This window comes from Aptenodytes forsteri, unplaced genomic scaffold, assembly GCF_000699145.1.
Source record: "Aptenodytes forsteri isolate BGI_AS27 unplaced genomic scaffold, ASM69914v1 Scaffold428, whole genome shotgun sequence".
NCBI lineage: Eukaryota > Metazoa > Chordata > Aves > Sphenisciformes > Spheniscidae > Aptenodytes > Aptenodytes forsteri.
This window is the reverse complement of record NW_008794177.1, coordinates 22,164-45,242: the sequence shown is the minus strand read 5'-3', so window position 1 is coordinate 45,242 and position 23,079 is coordinate 22,164. Positions and strand designations below refer to the sequence as shown.

At 47.9% G+C, this 23,079-nt stretch overlaps 1 protein-coding gene across 1 annotated transcript in view; it reads left to right on the top strand.

The window, feature by feature from the left end:
• SETD2 (SET domain containing 2) overlaps nucleotides 1–23,079 on the top strand; it is a gene marked incomplete at its 3' end in the record, with an annotated part of 60,654 nt that overhangs the window by 25,827 nt on the left and 11,748 nt on the right. The window contains exons 6-12 of the mRNA XM_009284606.1: nucleotides 3,246–3,369; nucleotides 4,636–4,713; nucleotides 5,020–5,117; nucleotides 7,218–7,344; nucleotides 8,970–9,104; nucleotides 9,764–9,892; nucleotides 13,108–13,749. Coding sequence (XP_009282881.1) covers nucleotides 3,246–3,369; nucleotides 4,636–4,713; nucleotides 5,020–5,117; nucleotides 7,218–7,344; nucleotides 8,970–9,104; nucleotides 9,764–9,892; nucleotides 13,108–13,749 — 1,333 coding nt within the window. The remainder of the gene's footprint in view (nucleotides 1–3,245; nucleotides 3,370–4,635; nucleotides 4,714–5,019; nucleotides 5,118–7,217; nucleotides 7,345–8,969; nucleotides 9,105–9,763; nucleotides 9,893–13,107; nucleotides 13,750–23,079) is intronic.

The following is a 23,079-nucleotide window of genomic DNA, read 5'->3' as shown; positions in this document are numbered from 1 at the left end:
CAGGATGGATGCCGATATTTTTGGACTTACAGTCCTGTTTGGAAGCTGTTGTACTCAAAAAATGAGCGTGGCCGGGAAGAAGAATAGTGCTGGGTACATTTTGCTCTACAGGTGTGTGTGCAAGGAGCAGGTCTGAGATGGGAATGCCTTCTCACTAGGTGTAGGGTAAGTCAAGGAGTTGCCTTCTGCCTTGCCGAGCTGGTGCTTTCTCATACCCCCAGTAGAAAAAGAGCTTTCGGTGAGGCCATGAGAGAAGAGAGAGGAGCGAGGACATTCAAAGAGCTGCTGGGGGCTGAAGCACAAGGTACAGCAGGAGGAGCGGGAGAAGCAGGAGGCAAAGATGGGGTTTGCTGGGAGAAGGGAGCAAGGCGGGAGGCGTCTCCAGGCGAGAGCGGCTGCGGTGAACTGCCACGCTCCTACGGCTAGCGAGACCTGGGTGGATTTTTCTCCCCCGGGCTCAGACCTCACCATTCGTGTGCGGGTCGTGTGGGCGTGGGTGTCCTCTCAGATCCACGCAGGGCGAGCAGAAATGGGTCGTGCTGCTCTGCAGATGAACAACAGACTTCGCAGAAGAAATCGCTGGAGTGTCTTGCCGTGGGGAAGCAGTGCTGTGTACTCAGAGTTCCACCGGGCTCTGATTTCCATCTCAAAAGGCCGTGGGATGGGCATGATGAGTCTGTTCAGTGTCAAGCGCACCAGAGACTGAGCTTCAAGACAAATCTGCCTAGAGCTTAATTGTTCAAAGATTTTCTGTAACTCTGGATATTTTAGTGAGTTTCCGTGGAAACTCTGATTTTTTTTTTTTTTTTTTTTTTTTTTTGTTTCTGTTGAAGACAAAGAGTTCTGAGGAATCCAGCAATGTTTCTGACGCTTAAGAAAGCTATAGGTCTTACGGCAGAGTTTTTTTACTGCTATATCGAATATATGAGACTAATTCACAGGAAGATAACGGGGAAGAGTTTTGATTGCTTTAGAGAGGTATGCCAAGTTATCTAAAATGCAGTGAAAACAACTCTGCGTGTTCAACCCGGTATGTTTAACCGAGAGCGCCTTCACGCTCAGTTTATGTAAAAGATAACAGCGCTAAGCGATTGTTGAAACGAGCAAGCGCTCTCCATCACTGTTCTGTTGCACTTTTTTTTTTTTTTTTTTTTTTTTTGCTTCTGTTGAAGACAAAGAGTTCTGAGGAATCCAGCAATGTTTCTGACGCTTAAGAAAGCTATAGGTCTTACGGCAGAGTTTTTTTACTGCTATATCGAATATATGAGACTAATTCACAGGAAGATAACGGGGAAGAGTTTTGATTGCTTTAGAGAGGTATGCCAAGTTATCTAAAATGCAGTGAAAACAACTCTGCGTGTTCAACCCGGTATGTTTAACCGAGAGCGCCTTCACGCTCAGTTTATGTAAAAGATAACAGCGCTAAGCGATTGTTGAAACGAGCAAGCGCTCTCCATCACTGTTCTGTTGCACAGCAACTGTATCGAAGAAGAGGGTGAGCATCGTGGCATTTTCTAGCTCCTGATTTTCCAGATTTGCCAGATAACCTGGGGAGTCCCTGGTGCCGCTGGACCTAGCCTCTGCAAGAGCAGGGTCCTGTTGTTTTTGGAATAACGCGTGCACAGGGAAGCGGTAGTGATGGGGGCTGAAGCAGTGCTGCTGCCCCGTATGGAAATATCAGGTCCAGTTTTATTTAAAGTTTTGGGAATTTCTTTTGATGACAAGGAATGGAGGTCGTAGTAAAGATATGGCTGATAGTGAACCGCTCACCATAGCAAGCGTTGTGTCTGCTAGGTGTGGTAGGATCAGGAACGTTGAGAAAGATGGGAGTGAGATAACCATGTGAAGACCGCCTTGGGTAAGAGGGTAAATAAATCAACAAGGGCCGCAAAAGTACCTACTGCAATTGGCCTGCGTGTGAAGGGATTTGGACGTGGTTCCTCAACGCTTGATCTGGAATATTGCTTTTGTTTGTGTGTGTGCTATTCTGAAAAGCTGTCGTTTGGAGGGAGATTTGCAGACTGGCAGAACGTTGCTGCGGAACTAAAGCTTGTCTTGGGAGAAGACAACCTTCTCTGGGTAGTCATCCCACCAGAAGACAGTCTGTGGACTGTCACAAATCCAGCGAAGGGTGGAGTGGTTATACACCCAGGAGATGACCCGTCCCGCCTGATGGGGGTTTGTTCAAAGGTATTTCTAGCTCGGCTCTCCTCGCTGTCCTGCCGCTGCGCCCGTTTCCCAGGCTTGGAGTTTTGCGGTGGGGACTTTGAGGGGAGCTAACCCAACTAAGCAGCAGGTCATGAGAAGACCACTGCTGACACCTTCATGTTGGTCTCTGCAGGCTGGGGAGGTATCTAGGAGAAAGCTACGGCTGACTTATGAGCTGAAGGAGTGGGTTAGCGTACCAGAGCCTTTTTCTGGGTGGACACGGAGGTGGGGGAAGATGGGCATGATCTGTACGTGTGGGCTGGAAGGCCACCACGGTGCTGTGCGAGGGGCTGGGATTAATGATGGGAAGGAAATGGGGTGAGTGATAACCTGCCCAAAACACTGAATGCTTGGTCCAGGTGGAGCTGGGCAGGAGCTTTTGCTTTCCTGGTGCTCTCCCGGTTAAGGGAGAGGAAAGAGTTGAAGGGTTCAGGGTGATATTAAGCAAGGGAAAACTTAGGACAGATATCAAGAAAAGTTGTTTCATGATGCATCTTGGTAGACCGGAGGTTTTAAAACCTGGCTGTGCTGCAGAATGCAATCTGTGAGGTTTGTGTCTCAGTGTGGGGGTAACTAGTTGTTCTCTTCCATCTCTGCTTCTAAACTCACCTTTCCTTTGGTTAAAAAGGATATTTTATTGACCCTTCATTTCACCCACCAGCAAGGTGCAGACAGGCGTTCTGTTTCAATTGAGGAAAACCACCTGCCAGCACCTTCTCTTAATACTCCTTATTTTCCTCTTCACGTTGCCCACAAGGTCTTGTTCTTTTACAGAATAAACTCTGCTCGAAGGGGAGCTTTGTTCTTGTGTCTGGGCTTTTCGCTGTGATATACCTACCCACGTGATAGCGTAAAAAAATAAATTAACCAGAATTGCCTGAGATTAAGGCGTATAATACTCATAGCTACACCACCAGGATGACCAGGCTGCAAGTTGTATTCAGAGAGCCCGTCTCAGCAGCAGTTATTTTCTGTTCCTTGGTGTTTCTTGCTTGCGGCTAAGCGGAGTGATGTTTTTTTCCTCTTGGGCTTTGCAGCAACACTTTTGTCTTGGAGTACTGCGGAGAAGTGCTGGATCACAAAGAGTTCAAGGCTCGTGTGAAGGAATATGCTCGGAACAAGAACATTCACTATTATTTCATGGCCCTGAAGAATGACGAGGTGAGCAGTGCGATTGCTGTGCTTGGCTTCGGGGGAGGCTGGCTGGGCTTAGCCCTGGTTACGTACAGCGCCGACTCCCTGTGAACCCACTAAGCAACGTCCTGAATCTATTAGAAATGTTTTCCTAAGGAAAGGAAACTTTGGCTGGCTTTGTGTTGTCATACCTTACGGTTTTTTTAACCCATTGCTCAGTTTCAACCTGGTTTAACAGCAGTCTGGTAGCTTAACTCTATCCCAGTGTCCTTGGAGAGGAGAAATTGTCCTCCCAAGGGAAAGGATGGAGTATGGCCCATCCCTTCCACACGAGCAAACCTCTGTGGGAGAGAAACCCCGTCTGTGTCCCAGCTCCGGGAGATGTTTCAAGCCAAACGCGATGTTCTTGGATGCCCAAGTAAACCAGTCTAGAAAATGTACCAATAGACCACGTTTCCTCGCTTCCCTTGCTCGCAGAGCTACATGAAATTGGGCCACTTTCAGCTGGTGGAGTCCCTACGTGCAGGATTGCTCTCATTGAAATATTTATATACCAGAAGTTCTAAATTATTTATCTTTGCTTAGCAGCTATTTCAGCTCTATGGGATCGCAGAGCTGCGACGCAGAGCGCGCAGCGTTGCTTACCTTGGGCGACGGGCCCTCCCTTGCTGAGAACAAAGTGTATAAATAGAAATTTAATGCCGTATTCGGCTTGTCTCTTCTGTCAAGACTTTTTGGGTCTGGGTAGCTTTACAGTAAATGAGCTAAGAATACTCCGAGTGCTTTTTTCCTCTTTTTTTCCCCCAAAGTAAGCAATATTTGTAGCTGCCCTGGGATTGTTATGTGATCACAAGGGGGCACAGGGGAGCGTTTTCAGTTATAAAAGGGAGGACGCAGTCATCCAGGAGACGGTCTTTCTATTCGAGTGCCATGCGTGTGGCAGAGATGTTCGGCTTCCCCAGCCCTCATGGTCATTGTCCCACGTATCAGAGGGTCAGAAACAGATATTAAAAATTCAGGATCCCCGCCCAACTGAAGAACTCGGTATTAACCTGCAATGAAAACTAAGAACCATGTACCAGTTGCTTAGTGCTCTTCTTTTTGGGGGGCACTTAATATCATTATAAAACCCGTTCTCCAAACCAAATGAAGTTGATTGCTGGAGAAGGAAAGGGTGATGACTTCTACGTGGGTTGTGTTCAAACCCGCGGTGTTCGTAGCTATACCGCTTCGTATCTCTGCCTGCTGCAGAGGCAGGGAGGCTGTTTCGCTCTATTTGTTGTTTCTTTTCAGATAATCGATGCTACCCAGAAAGGAAACTGCTCTCGTTTTATGAACCACAGCTGTGAACCAAACTGCGAGACACAAAAGGTAAACTGCTGGATCAAAGCTGCTGGCTTCTCACTTCCACTGCCTTGCGACTTAGCAAGCTCAGAGTGAAAAGCATTTCTCCTTTATCTTTACGTCTCTCTGTTTTGTTTTTCTTTGTTGTTGTTGTAACTTAGTGAAACGGCAACAGCTACCTTTGAAATGGGCAAGCACTGCCGACCCAGTTAGCAAATTTTAAATTTATCAGTGATGCTGTTTGAAGGATTAGTCTTGTTAATTTAAAGCAAAACCAGAGTCAAGCCTGGCTTTTGTCATAACCGTTGTCATCTTGTTTTTTCCTTGCCTTAGTGGACTGTGAACGGGCAGCTCAGAGTTGGATTTTTCACCACCAAACTAGTCCCGTCGGGCTCAGAGCTGACGTTTGATTACCAGTTCCAGAGATACGGGTACGTTTCAGCTCTCTCTCTGCTAAGCTGCTGGAAGTGGGGTTTTGTGAGCGTTGGTGCAATGAAAAAATCCTGCTCCGAAACAAACCGTTGCAAAGCCTCGTCTAACAGAGCAGTTGTAAATGAACTGGAATTCAACTCTATGAAAAGCTACCTGGATAAAGTTTCTTCCATTTGTAACACAAGAGATTGGGAGAGGAATTTCCTGTTGATTCGATACGGCTTTTCCTGTGTCACTTTATTGCCTTTTTGCTCCATTTCATACCATCTCTCCCCAGTGGAAATTTCCCAGATAATTATCTTGACTGTTTCTTTCCTCTGTCTAATTATTAATTACCCAAGCTCCAGACTTTGCAATGCTCTTAAATAATGCCTCTTCTTCCCCACCCACCCCTGTTTTACGACTTTGCAAATACTTGCGGAGCTGTAAAACCCCACAGATAGCACGTTCCCTCTTCCTGTCCGACTCCAGAACTGCAGGTGTGCAAGCTCCAGCGTGGGCTTTGGCTCCCTTCTCTAAACCTGAGCCGAATATTTTTATATTACTGCTCGTCTGGGTGTATGGCAAAGTATTTCACTCTCTTTATTGTGATGAGCACAAAATAGGGTCTGACAGGCTTGAAGCAACCTGTAATTACGAGATTGTCAATCCGTTTTATAATCCCTAAACTTTTTTTACTGAATACAGCTGTTTAAGGAGCGTCTCTTCCTTTTCCTTCTGGATCCTGCCTTCTGCAACTCTACGGCTCTTTCTATAAGCAGGAGAATCGGAAAGGAATTTTTAGTTGCATTATAAAATTATTTGTGCTAAAGTGTCAGATGCTGTCATGCAGTTTTCTGTTCCTGGTGCAAACTTGCAGGAAGGAAGGCAAACTTAGCCTCAGCCCTTCTGGTTGCTCTTGCAGCAAGGCCTGTTTGATTTCTGGGCACGTGGGAATATCTCTAAAGCTGAGGAAGGTCACGTAAGATGCAGTCTATACACCTATAATTTTATTTTTGTCTGTATAAGGCTTAGTCAAAATTATTAGGGTTTCATGTTATGGCCCTGTTTGGGCCTCTCTGATGGAGCATCATCCATTGCTATATTGATTCACTCTGATACCTCGTCTATTTGAGTTCAGTGAACCTAGTCTTGTCTCGCTGGAGTTTTCCAGCTCTGATCTCTTGGGCATCTTTCCTGAGCTCAGGTTCTGCTTCGTAGAAGATCCTGCAGTTGAGCTTCCCTGGTTCTCACTGCTAGTACTGCAGAGCCACGTTCCTCCAGTGGATTATGTACATTTCCAAAAAAAACCCCCATTCTCCCAAGCAATTAGAATCATAGAAACATTGAGGTTGGAAAAGACCTCTAAGATCATCGAGTCCAACCGTCGACCCAACACCACCATGCCCACTAAACCATGTCCCTCAGCGCCTCATCTACACGTCTTTTAAATACCTCCAGGGATGGGGACTCAACCCCTTCCCTGGGCAGCCTCTTCCAATGTTTAACCACTCTTTCAGTAAAGACATTTTTCCTCATGTCCAAATTGTGGCATATATAGTTTAAAATTTATAGTATGTCAAGTAGAAAATATGGAGGCTTTGTAGAAATATTGCCTGAATATAATATATCTCTTCTGCTCTCCATTGCTGTGTAGCTGTGCAGAAAACCATCCTCCACCTGGATTTTACTACTTCCATGAATCCTCAGCCCATTCCTTATTCTGTTTTGAGCTATAAAATGCAAGACTTTTTTTCCTAATGCATATGTAATCTTGATTATATATGCATTAGGAAAATCAATATATTGATTGCAATGTGCGGTAGGAAGTTAGCAGACCCAACAGCCCCACCTTTTCCTTTCTGGTTCTTGGTTCTTGACCTACGAAGAGCCTGACAGCAAAGCAGGCTTTGGTTTCCAGCGGAGACGACGTGGGACCACGGTAGCTACCTAAGAAATAAAGACTTTGTTTGAATTTTCAGTGGCCAGAAAGGCCTTGCCGCGCAGAGAAGTTCCTGTCCCTTTCTTCTGAAGCTGCACTTAAGAGTGAGGTAAAACAACTAGCTGTGGGTGCAGTTGATCTGTTATTAAACTGCTCTGTTGTTTATGCCCACCAACAGCAAAGAGGCTCAGAAATGTTTCTGCGGCTCGGCCAACTGCCGGGGTTACCTGGGAGGAGAGAACAGGGTCAGCATCCGAGCCGCCGGAGGCAAAATGAAAAAGGAGCGCTCCCGTAAGAAGGACTCGGTGAGTCTGATTCTCCCACGTATGTGTGATTTTATTTATTTCTAAGAGTAGCAGCAACCGAGGACTGACCCTGGGCTTGATCCTCTCTACGTGAGCCTTCAGGTCACCTCTATAGTCGTCTTCTGCGGTCAATGACTCGTGATGATCTCAGGGTTCAGTCTTTTCCATGGGCGTATTTGTATCATTTTATTTCACAGGGGCCCTCAATACCTGTGTTTTCTTGGAGCTTTAGTTAAATCTGTATTTCCTTTCTCTGGGTTGCTTAGCACAGAGTCCCACCAGAGAGGGACTTTCGCAGGTACAATATCTGGTCATCAATACTGCATGCTACTAAAAAGCATGCTAAATTCTACGTGGTTTTAAAAATTTGGTTTGTGTTGCGTGATTTTTAAATGTCGGTGAAAGACGGGCGATACCGGCTTCACCCTTTAGGACATTACCTGGAGTCTGACAGCTGAAAGGGTGCAGATGTTTGCCATCTCCAGGCTGGGATGTGAAATTGGAATCTCTTAATTGCTTTGGCCTAGAGGCAAGTCAGCTTCCAGGAGGGACTTGTATGAACATGTGTCATATCTCTGCTGACTTCAGTTACGGTTGTGTTTGCAGATGGACGTGAATGAACCACGTAACTTCGATCCAGACTTTTTTTAGTCTTTTTATAGCTTTTCACGCATGAAATCCTCATCTATGAACCTACTCCCCACATCGAATTGCAGGGATGGGTTGACGTGGTAGATGTAGGAAACTGCAGAGAACTCTGAGCAGAGCAGTCAAAAGGAGTGTCTCCTGGGTGCAGAATGCTGCAAGAAACGGGGCGGCCTCCTTTTGCTTCCTGCGAGGTGTAATTGTTCTCTCCTTGAAGATACACGTCTCTGTTCCTACAAATAAGATTTGTTACCTGCTCTTTTGGGAGAAGCTACCTTTGAAAATGCCCGCTTCATTTTTATTTACTGTATCGGAGAGTCAGGAAGCCAATAAATCATTTATAAGTCATTTATAAGTGGTTTTAAAATGCTAATTGGTGGCACTGAGCAGCAGGCTAAATTGTGAACGGTGATATTTCGGTGTCCACATGGAGAGGAATGCGCCTCTGGTTGTAAAGATGATAAATACCAGTTAGGTATTTAAAGAAGTAAATCTATCTGCAATTAAAGATAATCTCTTAGTGCACATCTGTTTTCCTATGTGAAAAGATAAACTTGCGACTGGGGGTATTTTGGTGCACGCACCTGGAATTTCCTCCGCGCAGCGTTAGATGGATAACATCTAAAACGTGCCGTTTGTTAGGAGAAACGGACATCGGAGTCGGGGGATTCCTGCCTGTGGCATGTGTGCCAGCCAGGATTGCAAATGGCTGCCCTCCGTCCCCGGTATAAACAGAGCTGGTGGGAACAGCGTGCTCTGGCAGGGGATTTAAGGTCTAAAAAAACCCCGTAATAGGCCAGACGAAAGAAACCCAACCACGCTGAGTCAAATTCAAGCCAGGCTTCTTTTCCCGATGGGCAAGTTGCTCGGGAGAGGCTTTTCCTGGCTCTCAAAGCCAAGGGAACGGATTGTCTCTGCCATCACGTAGGGTGGCGTGAGCCCGGCACGACCTGAGAGTTGTTTTCCTTTGGCCGTGGTAGGTGGACGGGGAGCTGGAAGCGCTGCTGGAGAACGGGGAGGGTCTCTCCGATAAGAACCAAGTTCTCAGCTTATCCCGGCTGATGGTTCGGATTGAAACTCTGGAGCAGAAGCTCACCTGCCTCAAACTCATACAGGTGAGGAGGTCCCAGCTGAAGGGGAGGAAACCATGTCCTGTTAAAGCAGTGTCCTTGGAGCTCTCCTTAGAGGAGGAGGGGGAAGGTGGGAGAAAGGTCTCGCACTGGTGCCAGCATCCCGAGCGCGAGCCGAGCGGTTCTGCTTGGGTTGTAGATGGCGTGTAATCTCCACCCTTCGCTCGCTTTGTGTTTGGTAGAACTTGGGTGGCGATGCAAAATGCCCATTTCTAGAAGCAAGTGGCACGTAAGGGATTTAGACTGTAAATGAGTAGTCTGTCGGCTTAAAATCACAACCGTCTTACCTCCAAGATTATCCTGCATTTTTACCTCTGACTGCGTGCGGATGAGTTGCAGCCAGTTTCCTGTGCAATCCATTATCGTTAAGTTTTATTCCCCGATACGAGCTGTCCACCAGGTAATGGTTGTAACGGTTCTGCTGCATGCGTTATTGCTCCAAACCCGGCAGTTACGGCCGCTTAATTTACGTTAGACGTGCGCTGATCTCGGCAGGTGCCTGGTTCTGGCTTCTGCAATGGGTTTGAGAGGTAACATAAGCCCAGCTGAGCAGTTAGCCATGTTAGCCTGTGGAAATCAAAGGGGTTTTTGCCTGTAAGTCTCTGACCATTCCCACGGACTCTCTCTAACTTTGGCTCATCCAGAACACGCACTCGCAGTCCTGCCTGAAGTCCTTCCTGGAGTGTCACGGCTTATCTCTCCTCTGGATTTGGATGACGGAGCTGGGCGATGGGAGAGGAAGCACCGCTAACAACCTGAAGTTGCAGCTGGAGGTCAGTAATTCCCTCGGGTTTGAAGCTTTCCTAGCAGCATCGCTAATTGCTCAGAAGCACGATGATTTTCTTTTTCTTTTTCTTTTAAATACACATATCATATGCCAAGTGTTCCTGAAAACAAACTGCAGGTATCCTTAAAACTACAGCCTAAAACTTCTGCTTTAAGGGAAATCCTTAATATATGGAAAGAATTTGCTCTTGTGGTTTTTCTTAGATTTCTGAGTTTGTGACATGAGCCAGGCTTAAATAAAGATCGTTGCTGTCGCTGTTTATTCCGTACTGACCCGTACAGGGAATTGAAGGTATTGACGGTCTGAAGTTGAACTTGCATATTTCTGTTTTCTATATGTGCTTCGGCATTGCATGCAAGAAGACATCTGGAAGTTCCTTTAATAAAGACGCTTCTACAAGAAGGCTGCTGTGCAGTTTGGAGAGGCGCACGCGGTCCTGCATCCCGAGCAAGAAAGCAGAAGCCACGTGAGCTCTAGAGCTCAGGGCACCTCTTCTGCTGACTTCCCCTTTGTTTTTCAGAAGCGGTGACAATCCTGCCCAGCCCTGCTTCCTTAGCTCAGCACGGTTTTTGTCCAAGCTGGTATTTAGCATTTCTGAATGAGTCGTGTCCTACCCATGCCTTTCTCCTCTTTAACACCGTGCGTTCATGTGTCCCCTCTGAGAAATGGGCGCTGTTGGTATTGGAAGATGAAGAGCTGCCTACGTGTACTTTTGTGAGCCTTCAGCTCTTGGGGTGGGATGAGGATACCTGAAGATTTTTGGAGCCCAGCTCGATATCAGGCCTAATAAGATGGTTTCTGCGCTTCTCTCAAAGCGCCTGTGTCACTGGTGGTGAGAGGGACAGCAGGTCTGTCCGCTCAGCAACGTGTCCTATGGGAAGGCCACCGTTTGCACCGCCTAGTCCTCATCCATCCTTCCTTAGACAAAGTTTTGGCTGTAAATACCTGGAAAACTTCAGTGCTGTCGGGTTAGGGGTCTCTGATGTTAAGTTAGAGCTTGCTGACTTGTAGGGTTTGAGTAGACCTGCCCATACTTCATCAGCCTTGTGCTGCGCAGAGCATGTTGTTGCTGATGGGCCACGTACGCTGTGTACGAGGTACGGATTCAGCGGGTGCCTCAAGTTTTCTCTCCTGCTGATGTGATACGGCTTTTCAGTACTTACAGCCAAAGCAGAAGTGCTTGACGGCTGCTGAGTCAACGCTCCTCTCGCCGCGGTGCGTCGCCCCCGTGTTGCTGTATGGGGAGGCGCTGCTCACGAGGCTACAAAAAGATCTTTTGAGACCAAATCTACCGGGACTGAGTTAATCTGTTGCAGTAACTGCTCTTAGGAGGGAGCTGAGCTATTCCCCTTTGGGACTGCAGTATTTTCTTCTTTGGGGCAGGTAGGATCCATCCCAATTGATAAATGTTGAGGCCGTTGCTCTGAGGGAGTCTCAAGTCTGGATTTTTGTACATGCGGTGCCTGCCTCTTGCTCCCTGACGTACAGGTGCCATGGCATTGCAGAGCTGCTGGGTAGCTCGCCTCCGACTCATCTTCGAGCTCTAGCTTTGGAGAAATCAGTGGTCAGGTTAGACTCTGGTTTTCCCCTGGAATAGATTCAGGCACTCAGCCTCCTTGATCTCAAACCCAGAGCTGCTCCCCCCCAAGCTTTCAAGAGGGAAACTGAACTGCTGTGGTAGTGGTGGCTTCGTCTTCACTCTCGGTGCATCTGGTCACGATACACTGTCAACTTTGGTGGGGTTTTGTGGATTGGATATATTCTTTTAAAATCCAGGTAATTCTTCACTGAGTTGCAAGTGGGGCTTGGGATAGGGGCCAGATCACACTTTGCTTCCCCCTCCCCCTTTTTTTAAAAAAAACCTCACGATACACGATACACTGTCAACTTTGGTGGGGCTTTGTGGATTGGTTTTTAAAATTTAAAAAAAAAACCTGTCATTGTTTTAAGAGAAACGGTCTTTTGGTCATCCATGGCAGATGGCAGAAATAAAAAAAACCTGTCATTGTTTTAAGAGAAACGGTCTTTTGGCCATCACATGCCCATGGCAGAAATTAGCGTAATCCCATAAAATCATCTTCCATCCTTCACTCCTGGAGGGCTGGTTTTGAAAGTGAACAAGTTGAAAAGTCCTGTAGAAGGGCTGGCTATCCCTTGCTTCAAAAACAGGGATTTGGGGTCTGATCTTGGGAGAGAAGTTACTGGATCCTGGAAAAGTTGTGCCCATTTAACGTCTGGTGCTTCTTTCTGTGCCCGTGATCCCCGTTCCCACTGACAGGTTTTGTAAAAGGATTTTGAAGATCTTTTCAATAACTTGTTTCTCATCTCAGGCCTTGGACGCAACCCAGTTGAGACCAAACTTTTTAGCTGGTCTCCAGGGGAAAGCACCGTAGCATCCGTGCCGTGGTCTCTGGCACTGTGTTGGCTTCATCACCTGGTACCTCCGGGTGTTTCCCAGTGTCTAAAGGAGGATACCTGTGCCTGGGACTGCCTTGTTGGGTGCTGGAAGCGTGTTGTGGTACTGTGTGCAGTGCTAGCAGCCGCCTCATTTTCTGGCAAGATTAAAACAGCTGGAACTGCCATCAGTATCGGAGATGCTCGCCTTGTCTCGTGGTTTGGAGCTCCCCAGTTGTCCGTATCTCTTTGTGCTTAAGGTTTAGCTCCTCGAGCAGCAGACTGTCTCCCTCCCGCTGACGCCAGTAACGCTCCAGCTTCTGCTGCAGCACACGGTGCCTCTGTCAAGCGAGGAAAAAGCTTTCCCGGTATTAGTTTGCAAACTTTTTTGGGTCGATCTCTTCTGTTTTGACTGCTGATACATCTTGACGTTTCTGGTCAGGTTTTCTTTCACGTAACATATCTAACTGTATTGTTGCATTGATTGCCCTAGGAATGGGTACAGCCAGCCATAAGCGTCTGAGCTCTTCGAAATCAGTCTAATTGCAACTAATTGCTAAATTAGTTTAATTGCTAAATACTTGTGCTCACTGTTTTCCACCCACTCAGGGTTTATTTGCTCTCAGCAGAAGTTCACCGCTGCAGTTCAGCTTTGAGAAGGGATGCCGCTATCCCCGACCCGTGACCTGTCGCCATCGTATTGATGTTTCAGAGTTACCTCTTGTTGAGAAAAGGAAATTGTTCCAGGTTGGAGACGGCTTTAAATTCTAATGGCTCTAACAATGTGATTTTTGTCTTTGCGATTAGATTATGAAGACACTAGAGCTCCTGCCTATACCTACCAAGAACATGCTGGAGGAGAGCAAAGTGCTTCCCATTATTCAGCGCTGGGCTCAGACCAAGACTGCTGTCCCGCAGCTCAGCGAAGGGGATGGCTACTCGAGCGAGAACACCTCACGGGCTCACACGCCGCTCAACACGCCAGATCTTTCCACCAAGCAGAGCGCGGAAGGTGACACGGACACCCCTAAGAAGCTGGTGTTTCGAAGGCTGAAAATTATAAGTGAAAACAGCATGGACAGTGCCATCTCGGATACAACCAGTGAGCTGGAAGGGAAGGAGGGCAAAGAGGACCTGGACCAGCTGGAGGGTGCCCCGATGGAGGTGTCGGAGGAGCAGCAGCAGCAGCAGGAGATCAAAGCTGCCGTTGATGTGCCGGTGGAGAGCAGCAAACCCCAAGCTGCGGAGCTGGAGGCTGAGCCTGAAGCAGAGGTCAAAGACAGCAACGGTGCGAAGCTGGAAGAGCCCATTACGATGGAAACGCCATCTCAAGACGAAGAGGAAGGCGTATCCGATGTTGAGAGCGAGAGAAGCCAAGAACAAACAGACAAAATTGTGGATGTGAGCGATTTGGCTACCAGGCTGCTCGACAGCTGGAAGGAGCTCAAGGTAAGAGGCACCTACCTGCAGCTACACCACCTCTGCTCTTGCTGAGGAAAATGCAGAGTTGTTTGCGGTTCAGTACAAACGGGGCTAAGTTGTTGTCCTGTTGGTAAATGTTTGACAACTAAGATTGCCTTTTCTATGCAAAAGGGCTTCTCCAGGTGCTTTCTATATATATCCTTTCATTGCAAACTGCCCTGTACGTGACTTACCGTAGATTTCCAGGCGTCGGTGCGTTGCACACTGAAAGCAGGAGATAATTCAGTTTGGGTGCCACAAAGACACCTTAGTCATCCAGTTATGTTTTTTAGGCTGTTCAGGGGGAGGGCAGCTCTAAGGGATTGAGATTCCCTTCTCAACCGATCAGAAAAAGAGGCTAGCGACAGCGCCACAAACATTTTTGGTTGAAGTGGCCCAGTACCCATCAACGTTGAAACAAATTGACGGACTGTCTACTCCTAAATTCAATTATCACAACATCGCCAGTGTTTCCTGTCCTGTCAACATCTGCTTTTCATCCGCAACGTATAGCCTCCAGAAACCGGTCTGTTGGCCGTGTCGCCTTCTCTCGATAATAGTAGTGCTGGGTTAACCTCTGTGTGTTTGCAGTTGGTGTTTAGATCAGGTAGATACTCAGATTTGTGGGTGTTAATTGAGCCTTTAAAGACGGCTAGAGTGTGCAGCTGCTCACGGTTTCACTCCCATCAAGGTCTTTCTTGAGCAGATAACCTCTTTAAGAGAAGGGCTTGGTGGCTGCGGGCTGCCTTCTCTCCTCCAGAATCAGGCCCCTGTCCCCACGCAGCGTAGGTGGCCAACTTGGCCGCTCGATCTTCGGCCGACAGCTTTTTTTGATGAGACACAGGATGGTGTTCCAGTAACTCGCCACTCAACGCTTCAGGCGTTTCCTGGGGTTTCTTTAGGTATTTGGAAACTCCTCGCCCATCTGCTGTTTCTGTAGGATTATATTCCTTATATTCTATTCCTTATATCATATTTGAGAGCAAGAGGGGTGGGAGCCTTTAAGTTGCCTTTACACTTTAATAAGCGTAAAAGCAGCATTTGCTGGGGATCAAGCAAAGGAATTGAAGGCGCTGCTGTGCTTCTGGCATGGTGTGGGCTTGGTGGAAAAGGTCGTGGAGGGTCTTCTGCCCTTCTCTTAATCAAGCGTCTGCCCAGTTTTAATTACTGGAAGTAGTCTTTAAGCAAATTTATGTTTTACGATGCATCGTATCGCTAAAGAGTTGATTTACCCATTGAATTTGATAACGAGTAATGATTTAGAAGAGGCTAATAAAAATAATGGGTGATACGCACACTGCAGTGCCACGCGCAGATGGGGGAGACCGCAGCAAGCTTTGAGTCCGTGAACTTTTCCTTGTACCGTTCAGCGACTGTAGCTACCAACATCAGCATTTATAAAACGTATCTAGAGATTTACATAAGTCTTAAGAGAAATCTTACCTTAACCTCTGAATTTTTCAGAAGAATCAGATACTCTTGAACACTTGCAGAATTTGAGCATAAGCATTTGTGCCATAAATCTTAGTGGGAGAAGAGGTGAGACTTTACGGTGCAAACAACTAAAATATGTTTCTATAGAGAAGTTAGCTTATGTTTCTTTTTTTTTTCCCCCTCCCCTCTTTACCAAGTGGATCTGTGATACATCGTTTACTAGATTTTAATTTGCAGACTCCTAAAATTTGTACGGGCCTCACGATTTTCTTTATTGAAGCGACACTGTCGGGTTGAATTTATGGTTAAATTGAAACAAAGTCCTTTTCCATCCATTGCTAATACCTGGGATTGTTTAAACTGAAAGCTAAGTCAAGTCTTAGTCCTACACTGCTTTGGAGATGGACTGGCTTTGGACTACCCAGACTCAGTTCTGTTTGCAACAGGACGTGTTCACTGCCAGGATCACGTGCTGCGGTGTTTGAACTTGAAACAGCACAGCAAAAATGTTGAACACCACTAATGAAAAGTGCAAAGTTTCACAAAACGAGTGACTCCTCCAAAATGTTGGTCTGAGACCAAATTTGATCTGACGGTGTCATTTTATCACCGAGGCTTGTGTTTTCTTTTGAGCTTGGAGGAGCTCAGCCTTGGGTATCTAGAGACCTTTGCTGAAGCCCGTGGTCAGGCTGTGGAGTCACGACCCGTCACTGTTGTGGTTTAAGATGTGGATTCACATCCTATCCGTGTTCTAGTGTACTTACTAATTAACCTCATGTCTTTGCAAGGATGCTAATAGCCTGATGCAGCCCTCGTTTCTGGTCGTAGGGATGGGGGTGCATCTCACAAGCCCTAGCTTTGTAATAATCCCAGCAAATCTGACCCAAAAAAGCAGCATCATGCCATGGGTCTGGGAAAACTCATTTTTCTTCTGTAAAGCATTCGTGGGGAAACTGTGACCTGGGGATGAATTCTGTCCTGGACTTTATCGTGGCACTAAGAGTTAACTGCTTCTGTCCGACTCTCACCTGTTAAGATGCCACCATAGGACAGCCCGGAGGTGGCCAATGTCTAAAAGAAAAGACTAAGCTGGCAGGGCAATGCTTTAGGTGGAAGGGGGATGGATAGTCACCTTGGAAGACCCGGTCGCCCCAGTGGCAAAAGAGCCGGGTGCCTTTTCCAGCACGTCCAAGCTTTTTAAAAGCTGGTTTTGTTTTGAGTGGTGGAACATCTGCAATAACTGGCATTGGATGGGGGGGGCGGGAGGGTCTGAAACCTCGTAACTTAAGCTATGTCCTCTCCAGTCTTGCTGATGACCCCCTTGTAATTTCAACCATTTCCATCTAGCTTCTCAGGGCAGCAAGGAGCTGACCATGTGTCTCCTTTTCTCAACTCCATTTTCAACTCCGTGCTGAAGAAGGGAGAGGACATAGCGTGCATACGGTGAAGAAACGGGAAGATGGTTGGGAAGCTGGATGATGCATGAGCAATATAATAGGTGAAAAGAGGACAGAGGTGGTTAACTCATTGATGCCGACGTTATTTTGGTGTGTCCATTGCCGGCAATGGACGTCGCTCCGGGAAAATCCCAACTCCTGGCATGAAAGGATTAAGTGAGCTATCTTTTTCTATACCTCTATACACAGGACTTGTAAGTCCTTGGCTTACAGGGCTCGTACACTCCGACTCCTTAACCCGCGAGGAGTGTTGGCCACTGCTACATACCCATCGCAACACACACTCACACTCCCCAGCGGGGTAAGTTTTCAGCCTGGGCTTGTGCACGCCATTCCTGCTCTCCGAGGAAGCGGTGCATATCTTCTCCCATGCTGAAAACTCACTCTGAGTGGCAAAGGCTGGTTGGTGGACACCCAGCAGGGTGCAGGTGGTGGTTCAACGTGGTTCTTCCAGGCATCTTAGCCCGCTCCAGCTGGAGGATTGTGCTCAGGTAAGGCTCCGTGGACTGATCCATACAGCCAAACCCATGATGGAGGCAACAAGCGATGTGATGGCCGACAGACCTGGTACTCTACCCTCTCGGCATCACAGGAACAAGCAGTAGGGTCAGCACCGCCAAGCATGGCAAGCTTTTCTCAATGTCCTATTGATGGCTTACGTTTCAGTAGCTAAGGCTGAGGGGCAGGAGAGCACGTTTGGCTTCAAGCGTAGCATGTGCTTTAATAGCGTTGGTGTTTCAGGGTAGTCTGGCTGTTGGGGTTTCCTCGCCGTTTATGCCAAAGCAGGGCCTTGAGGTCCTGTAGCTCCACTACCCAAGCTGTAGGCTTCTTGTGATGACCCGTTACACGTCTAAAATCTGTCCCGTAGCGAACAGCACATTAGTCAGTGCTCTGCCAACTGACTAATGCCATGTGAACGCAACCGGCATGGCAGCGCTGGCTGCTGCAGAACGTCCCACCATGCTAGCGTGGTTTGGGCGCCGCTCTGCTGCAGGTGGGACTGAGCTTTTGGCATCTTCATCCACCCTTGGGTGGGCAGATGATGCTCTCACCTTCTGGGGAGGGGGCAGGTAGGAGTTGTAGCTGTGAGGATCTTGCCCTTATGAGTTGGAGATCTTTTTGTTTAAGAAAAACCTTTTGAAAGAGCCAAGTGTCTTGGGTTTAAAAGGTTTTAGTTGGACGCTTCTGGCCTCACAAGTATTTAGCAGTGACTTGGAGTTCAAGGCTCAGGTGTTACCCCAACTTCGGCCAAGGTGTACTTTATCTTCTGCGATGAAAACACCCGTTCCGTGAGCTTAATTATCAGCCTGAACAGGGATAGCAGAGTCAGTGACCCAGGGAAACTGAGCTTTCCCCTGAGACGGTCTTTCCAAATCACGTCTGATATATCTTGATAGGACAGCCCTGCGAAGCTTCTCTTGCCTGGCCTGTTCCCAGACAAGCCGCCCTGGAGCGACTGGCTCTCGCTCCGGCACGCACATCGCATGCTTTAATTAGGAGGCTTATGATTTGTTATAACTTACAGCAAAAAATAGTTTGCGAAAACAATAGGCACTGGGGAGTGGCCAGGCTGTTGTTTGTGGTGGGTTTTTTTGGCCTTCAAGCAGGGATGTCGTGGCATTAGTCCTGTCTCTTGCTCTCCTCCATCCCTTGGCATTGTGCCGGAGCTTCACGCCCGTGCAGAGGGGATGGGGAGCTGCAGAGGGAAGAGAGGAAAGGAGCATCGCAGGAGGGAGGAAAGCAAGGAAGAGGAGATCCAGCCCTGGCTGGTGGAGCATTGGGTATCCGGCCTGGTAGGGGATGGATTTGGTTGCGTGGTGTTTCTTCAACAAATCGACAACATAAGTTCAGAGTACTCCAGAGCAGAGTTAGGTGAGACAACACCGTCTGCGGGTCGTCTTGGCTTTGAGCGCATAAGCCCTGCCAGACGCTGCGAGCTCCAGAGGGCTGCAGGTGGCTTTCCAGCTCTACGTCCAGGCGTGGGATTTATCCCCTCAGCTCCAGGAGACACACGCCAGATCCCTGGTTGGGTGACAGAGGTTTTGAAGCGTGGGTGTGCGGTTGGGCTGGCATGGGTCGGTGTAGAAGAGCGGTGGCCCCTTTGCCTGCTGTGCTTGCGTTGGCATGAACAAGACGAGCCTCTACCCAGTCACGCTGCTGTTTCCCTACGCCCATCGTTGGTGTCCATTGGTCTTCTCCAGTTTAGTCCCATTAAATCAGAAATAATTGGCAGCTAAGGGACAGATTCCTGGAGAGTTTCGTTAAGCGTGCTCTTCCTTTCCTACTGCTGCATCCTTTGAGTCTTGAGACCGCCCTGCAGCTCTCTCGCCTCTCCCAAGCCAAGGATGGTTTGTGTCTGCAGCTGGACAGCCTCAATCCTGGGGTGGTTTTTTTTTCTTTTCTTTTCTTTGTAACAGACTTGTATCACTTTTCTTTCTGTGTTTAATTTTCTGTGCAACTCATTAAAAATTGTTCTGGAAGGTAGAGAGCCATTTGGACTCTGTTAGCGGCGGTTGCATTGATTTAGCAGTTATGCACGCTCAAAGCCAGCAGCTTCCGTTTCCAAAAATAAAATAGGCTTTTCTTCAGAGTTCCCCCTGGCTTGCGTCTGGTTTGACCACCATCTGGTTTTCATGGAGCAATTTTGACATATTCCTCCGTTTGTTGCTGGTTCAAAGACTTGGCTGCCTCCATCTTCACCAGACTGATGCTGGCGGCTCTGCAGCCCGTTGGGTAGATCCGTAGCTGCTCTCCGGCAGGGCGTAGCTCGCTCCCCGGTTCATAATTATTTTGTATTTTGAGGCGCCTGGACCTTCGGTAGGGCAATCCGATTTGATGGGACAGATCCTGCCATGGGTTCGCCCGTTTTCCCCCTGCAGTGCCTCCTGTCCCTGTGGTCACAGCCAGGTCTTTCAGAGGAAGATGCTTTCTCCTGCCTAGGGAGGGCAGATGCTTTCTTGCCCCTTGCACGTTCAACCATCTTTGACCTCGAAGCTTAGACTCAATTATCTCTGTTGACTTGGAATCGCTGTATTTCTTAGCTTCAGCTGTATTTCAGCTTAGAAAGCTTCTATTTTCTGCGCTTTCAATGTCATGGTGAAGCTAAAGCAACGGGTGGCAGGAGCGGGCAGTGCTGTGTTTGCCAAGTCCACTTACTCAAGGTGGCCCCTGACCTCCTCCTATTCCCATTGACCCTCTTTTCCAGTAGTTTCCCATTGCACACCCTGCTATTTAATGGGACAGATCTTTGGCTCGTCTAGCTTAGCTCTTCCCTCCACTTGCCTGCTGCGTTGTCCCTTAGCTGTCCTGGTTGGTTCGTCCGTCATCTCATGGCTTGGTGGCTCCTCGTCACACCACCTCTCCTGCTGATGGGAACACCGCTCGGGCCAGACGTGGGGTGATTTTCTGAACGTGCTGCTCTGTGGTGTGTCTGAGAGGGAGCTTTTTTGGGGGGGGGTGAAGGAGGAGAAAGAAAATAAATAGAGAAAAGCTGTCGCTGGTGGGTGCTTTTGAGCTGCGCTCATGGTCTGCTCCTTCCCGCGCGAGGCAGTAAGAGGCAAAATCATCCCTGCTGCTGGACGGCGAGTAAATAGCGTTATATAGGCTTTACTATCCCAGCCGGCTCCTTCCGCATCCCTCCCCACCCCAAACGGTGAGCTGCTGCCTTGTGTCTTTGCTTTTGGTTAAAAACACGCTAGATTTGGGGTCTTCTGGTCCCTAGCAAACAGGTACATAAACAAGAACAATTTAAAAAGGGCATATTTACAGACTTAATGCCTCTCATCACGGCATACGTGAGAGTATTTGCAGACACTTTGAACTGCATGTGTTTGCTGTGGTGTGTTCAGGCTCCACGGAAAAGCAAAATAGGTATTTAAAAAAATAAAAATCCTGGCCGAAATAACTTTTTTTTTCTTAACCTTTAGCAGCACTTTTGAAGTGGTTTTGTCTTGTGAACAGACCACAACAGGGTTTCTCATACTTTCATTTATTTCACCAAAGGAAAATACATTTTCTTAGCCCACGGGGCACGTGGGTTTTTTCCTAACACAATAAAAGTGGGGTTCTCAAACCTGGGCGCGCTCGTTAAATCCAGTGCTGGAGGTGGACACGTTGCTAACGAGCGATGCAAGCTGGTGCAACCGGGCAGCCCAGCGGAGACTGCGGCCAGTTCATTTCCAACCAGCTTTAAAAAATCAAGCGGGATTTTATTCAGAAAATGAACGTTATATAAGGTTGAGAGTCAAGTCGAGCTAAAGCTCCGTGTTTCTGAGCCTAGGGAAGCTTTAAATACCCGACTAGAAGCAGCCCTCACTCCCCCAGTAACAGTTTCATGCGTCTTTTTCTCCCCTCTGCCTCATCCATGCCCTAAATTAAAGGATATTTTAGCGCTCTAGGGAAGGTCCCTGGTGTTTTCCCCCCCGAGGCATCAAGGTACGATCCGTGCATGTGGCATCGCATCGAGTATGAAGAATTAATGCCCTTCGGAGGCTCCGACGGTTGTGGAGTGGGGACCTGGGGAGGTGGCTTCACCGAGGTTTTGGCTTTGCTCCATCTCCTGTTGTAGGAAGGCACAAATCCTGCCCTGGGAAAGCCGGGATCTCAGCACACTGCCCCAGAACAGCTTCTTTGTATAGCGCTGAGTATCTCTTTTATGAATTAATTTGTCTTTTTTTTGGGATGCAGCTGCAGCCTCCGTAGGGATGCCCTGGATTTTCTCTCTCTGATTTTTCATCATTGGTTTCCTTGGTCTTATTTCCTTTTGCCTGACCAAACCGGTCGTATTCAGCCAGAAAATAGCTGTTCGTCACCTTCTGCTTCAAATAACTGGCTGTTCTTGTGAACTACTGTATTACTTCAGGAAGGGGACAGAGCAAGGGCTTGCGACGAGCTGGAATGAAAAGAAAATGAGCTTTTTTTCCCAAGCTACCAGAACTCAGACGGTCATTAATGCTGTAAAACGCCTCTGTACCTTTTACATGCTGTAGGATCATTAGCATCACTAACACGATAAAATGTCGTTTACACTTTGAGCATCAGAATATCGCAATTAAAAACACAAATCGAAAACACAGTGGCGCTAATAAAATCCGTAATCTGTAGCGATACGTGGTCGCTTAACATGACATCGAAATAATCGTTGCTGTGTAATCCAGTGGCGTTTAACAAGGATGCTGCGCGAAGCTGTGGCAGTCCCAGTCCCAGCATTTGCAAGACTGGGACCCTGTGGAAGTTTTAATCTTCATTCCCAAGTCCTGTCCCGTTTTATTAAGTTAATGGAACGGTATTGATGAGTTATTCCCGCTCACGTGGATTTGGGGGTTCAGCAGCATGTCGTGTGCCGTCCGTGTATACACGAGAAATGGTTTCTGGCTCCAATAACTTGAAGTTGCAAAGAATTACCTATCGCCTGAGCAAAATGCATTAGCAAAACGCAGTCTTCTGTGCTTGCTTTCTTTGAGGCTCCTCTGCTCCCCTTTTCTCCCTGCGGTGCCATCTCTGCCTGGAGTTGCAAACGAGGCACGGAACAAGTGGCATAACCCCAGGGCTGCCGGTGGGTCAGAAAAGCAATACATAATTAAAAGTGCTAGAACACCTCTCGTAATTTCCCGTTGCAAAGCAGCACCTTTTCTTCGGCAGTGACTGCAACCCCTAGTTGTCCTGGGCTAAGGTCCTGCTTTTGCCCAGGAGGCCAGTGCAGGTGACGAGTCGGTGGCATTTGGGGACCGAGCCAGCCTGGGCAGAAATCTTGGGGGACGGTGGTGCGGGCAAGGGGCTGTGTGGGTGCAGCTGAGAGGTCGTTACTGCAAATAATAACGATGGAGAGTAAACACGGGGGGTGTGTTAATGCAATACACTTAAAGATCAGACAGGATAATTAAAGGAGGTGATCAGAGGATGCCCTAAAGACCCTTGCAAGGCAAACGAAACCTAATTAAAAAAGCACCTGCATAACATAAGCCCCGCAGGTCAGCAGAAAACTGCTCCGGTTTACTCTGCCAGCAGGCTTGGAGCTAAGCTGGGTGCTGCCCAGGTGTCTGAACCATCACCTGCCTTGAAATACGGACAGAAGAAACATGGGTTTGTTTGAAATACGTGACTTAGTACCAGGAGTCGTGCTAGCGTTCGGATGTTAGAAAGTCAAAATTGCTACAAGCGATGGGTAACAGCCTGAGTGTGTTTAACGGGCAGTTCCCTCGGTGCTGCGGGTGGGATTGGGGCACGAATTTTTGAAATACGTGACTTAGTACCAGGAGTCGTGCTAGCGTTCGGATGTTAGAAAGTCAAAATTGCTACAAGCGATGGGTAACAGCCTGAGTGTGGGCAGTTGGCAGTTCCCTCGGTGCTGCGGGTGGGATTGGGGCACGAATGTCTTTACTGAAAGAGTGGTTAAACATTGGAAGAGGCTGCCCACGGGAGGGGTTGA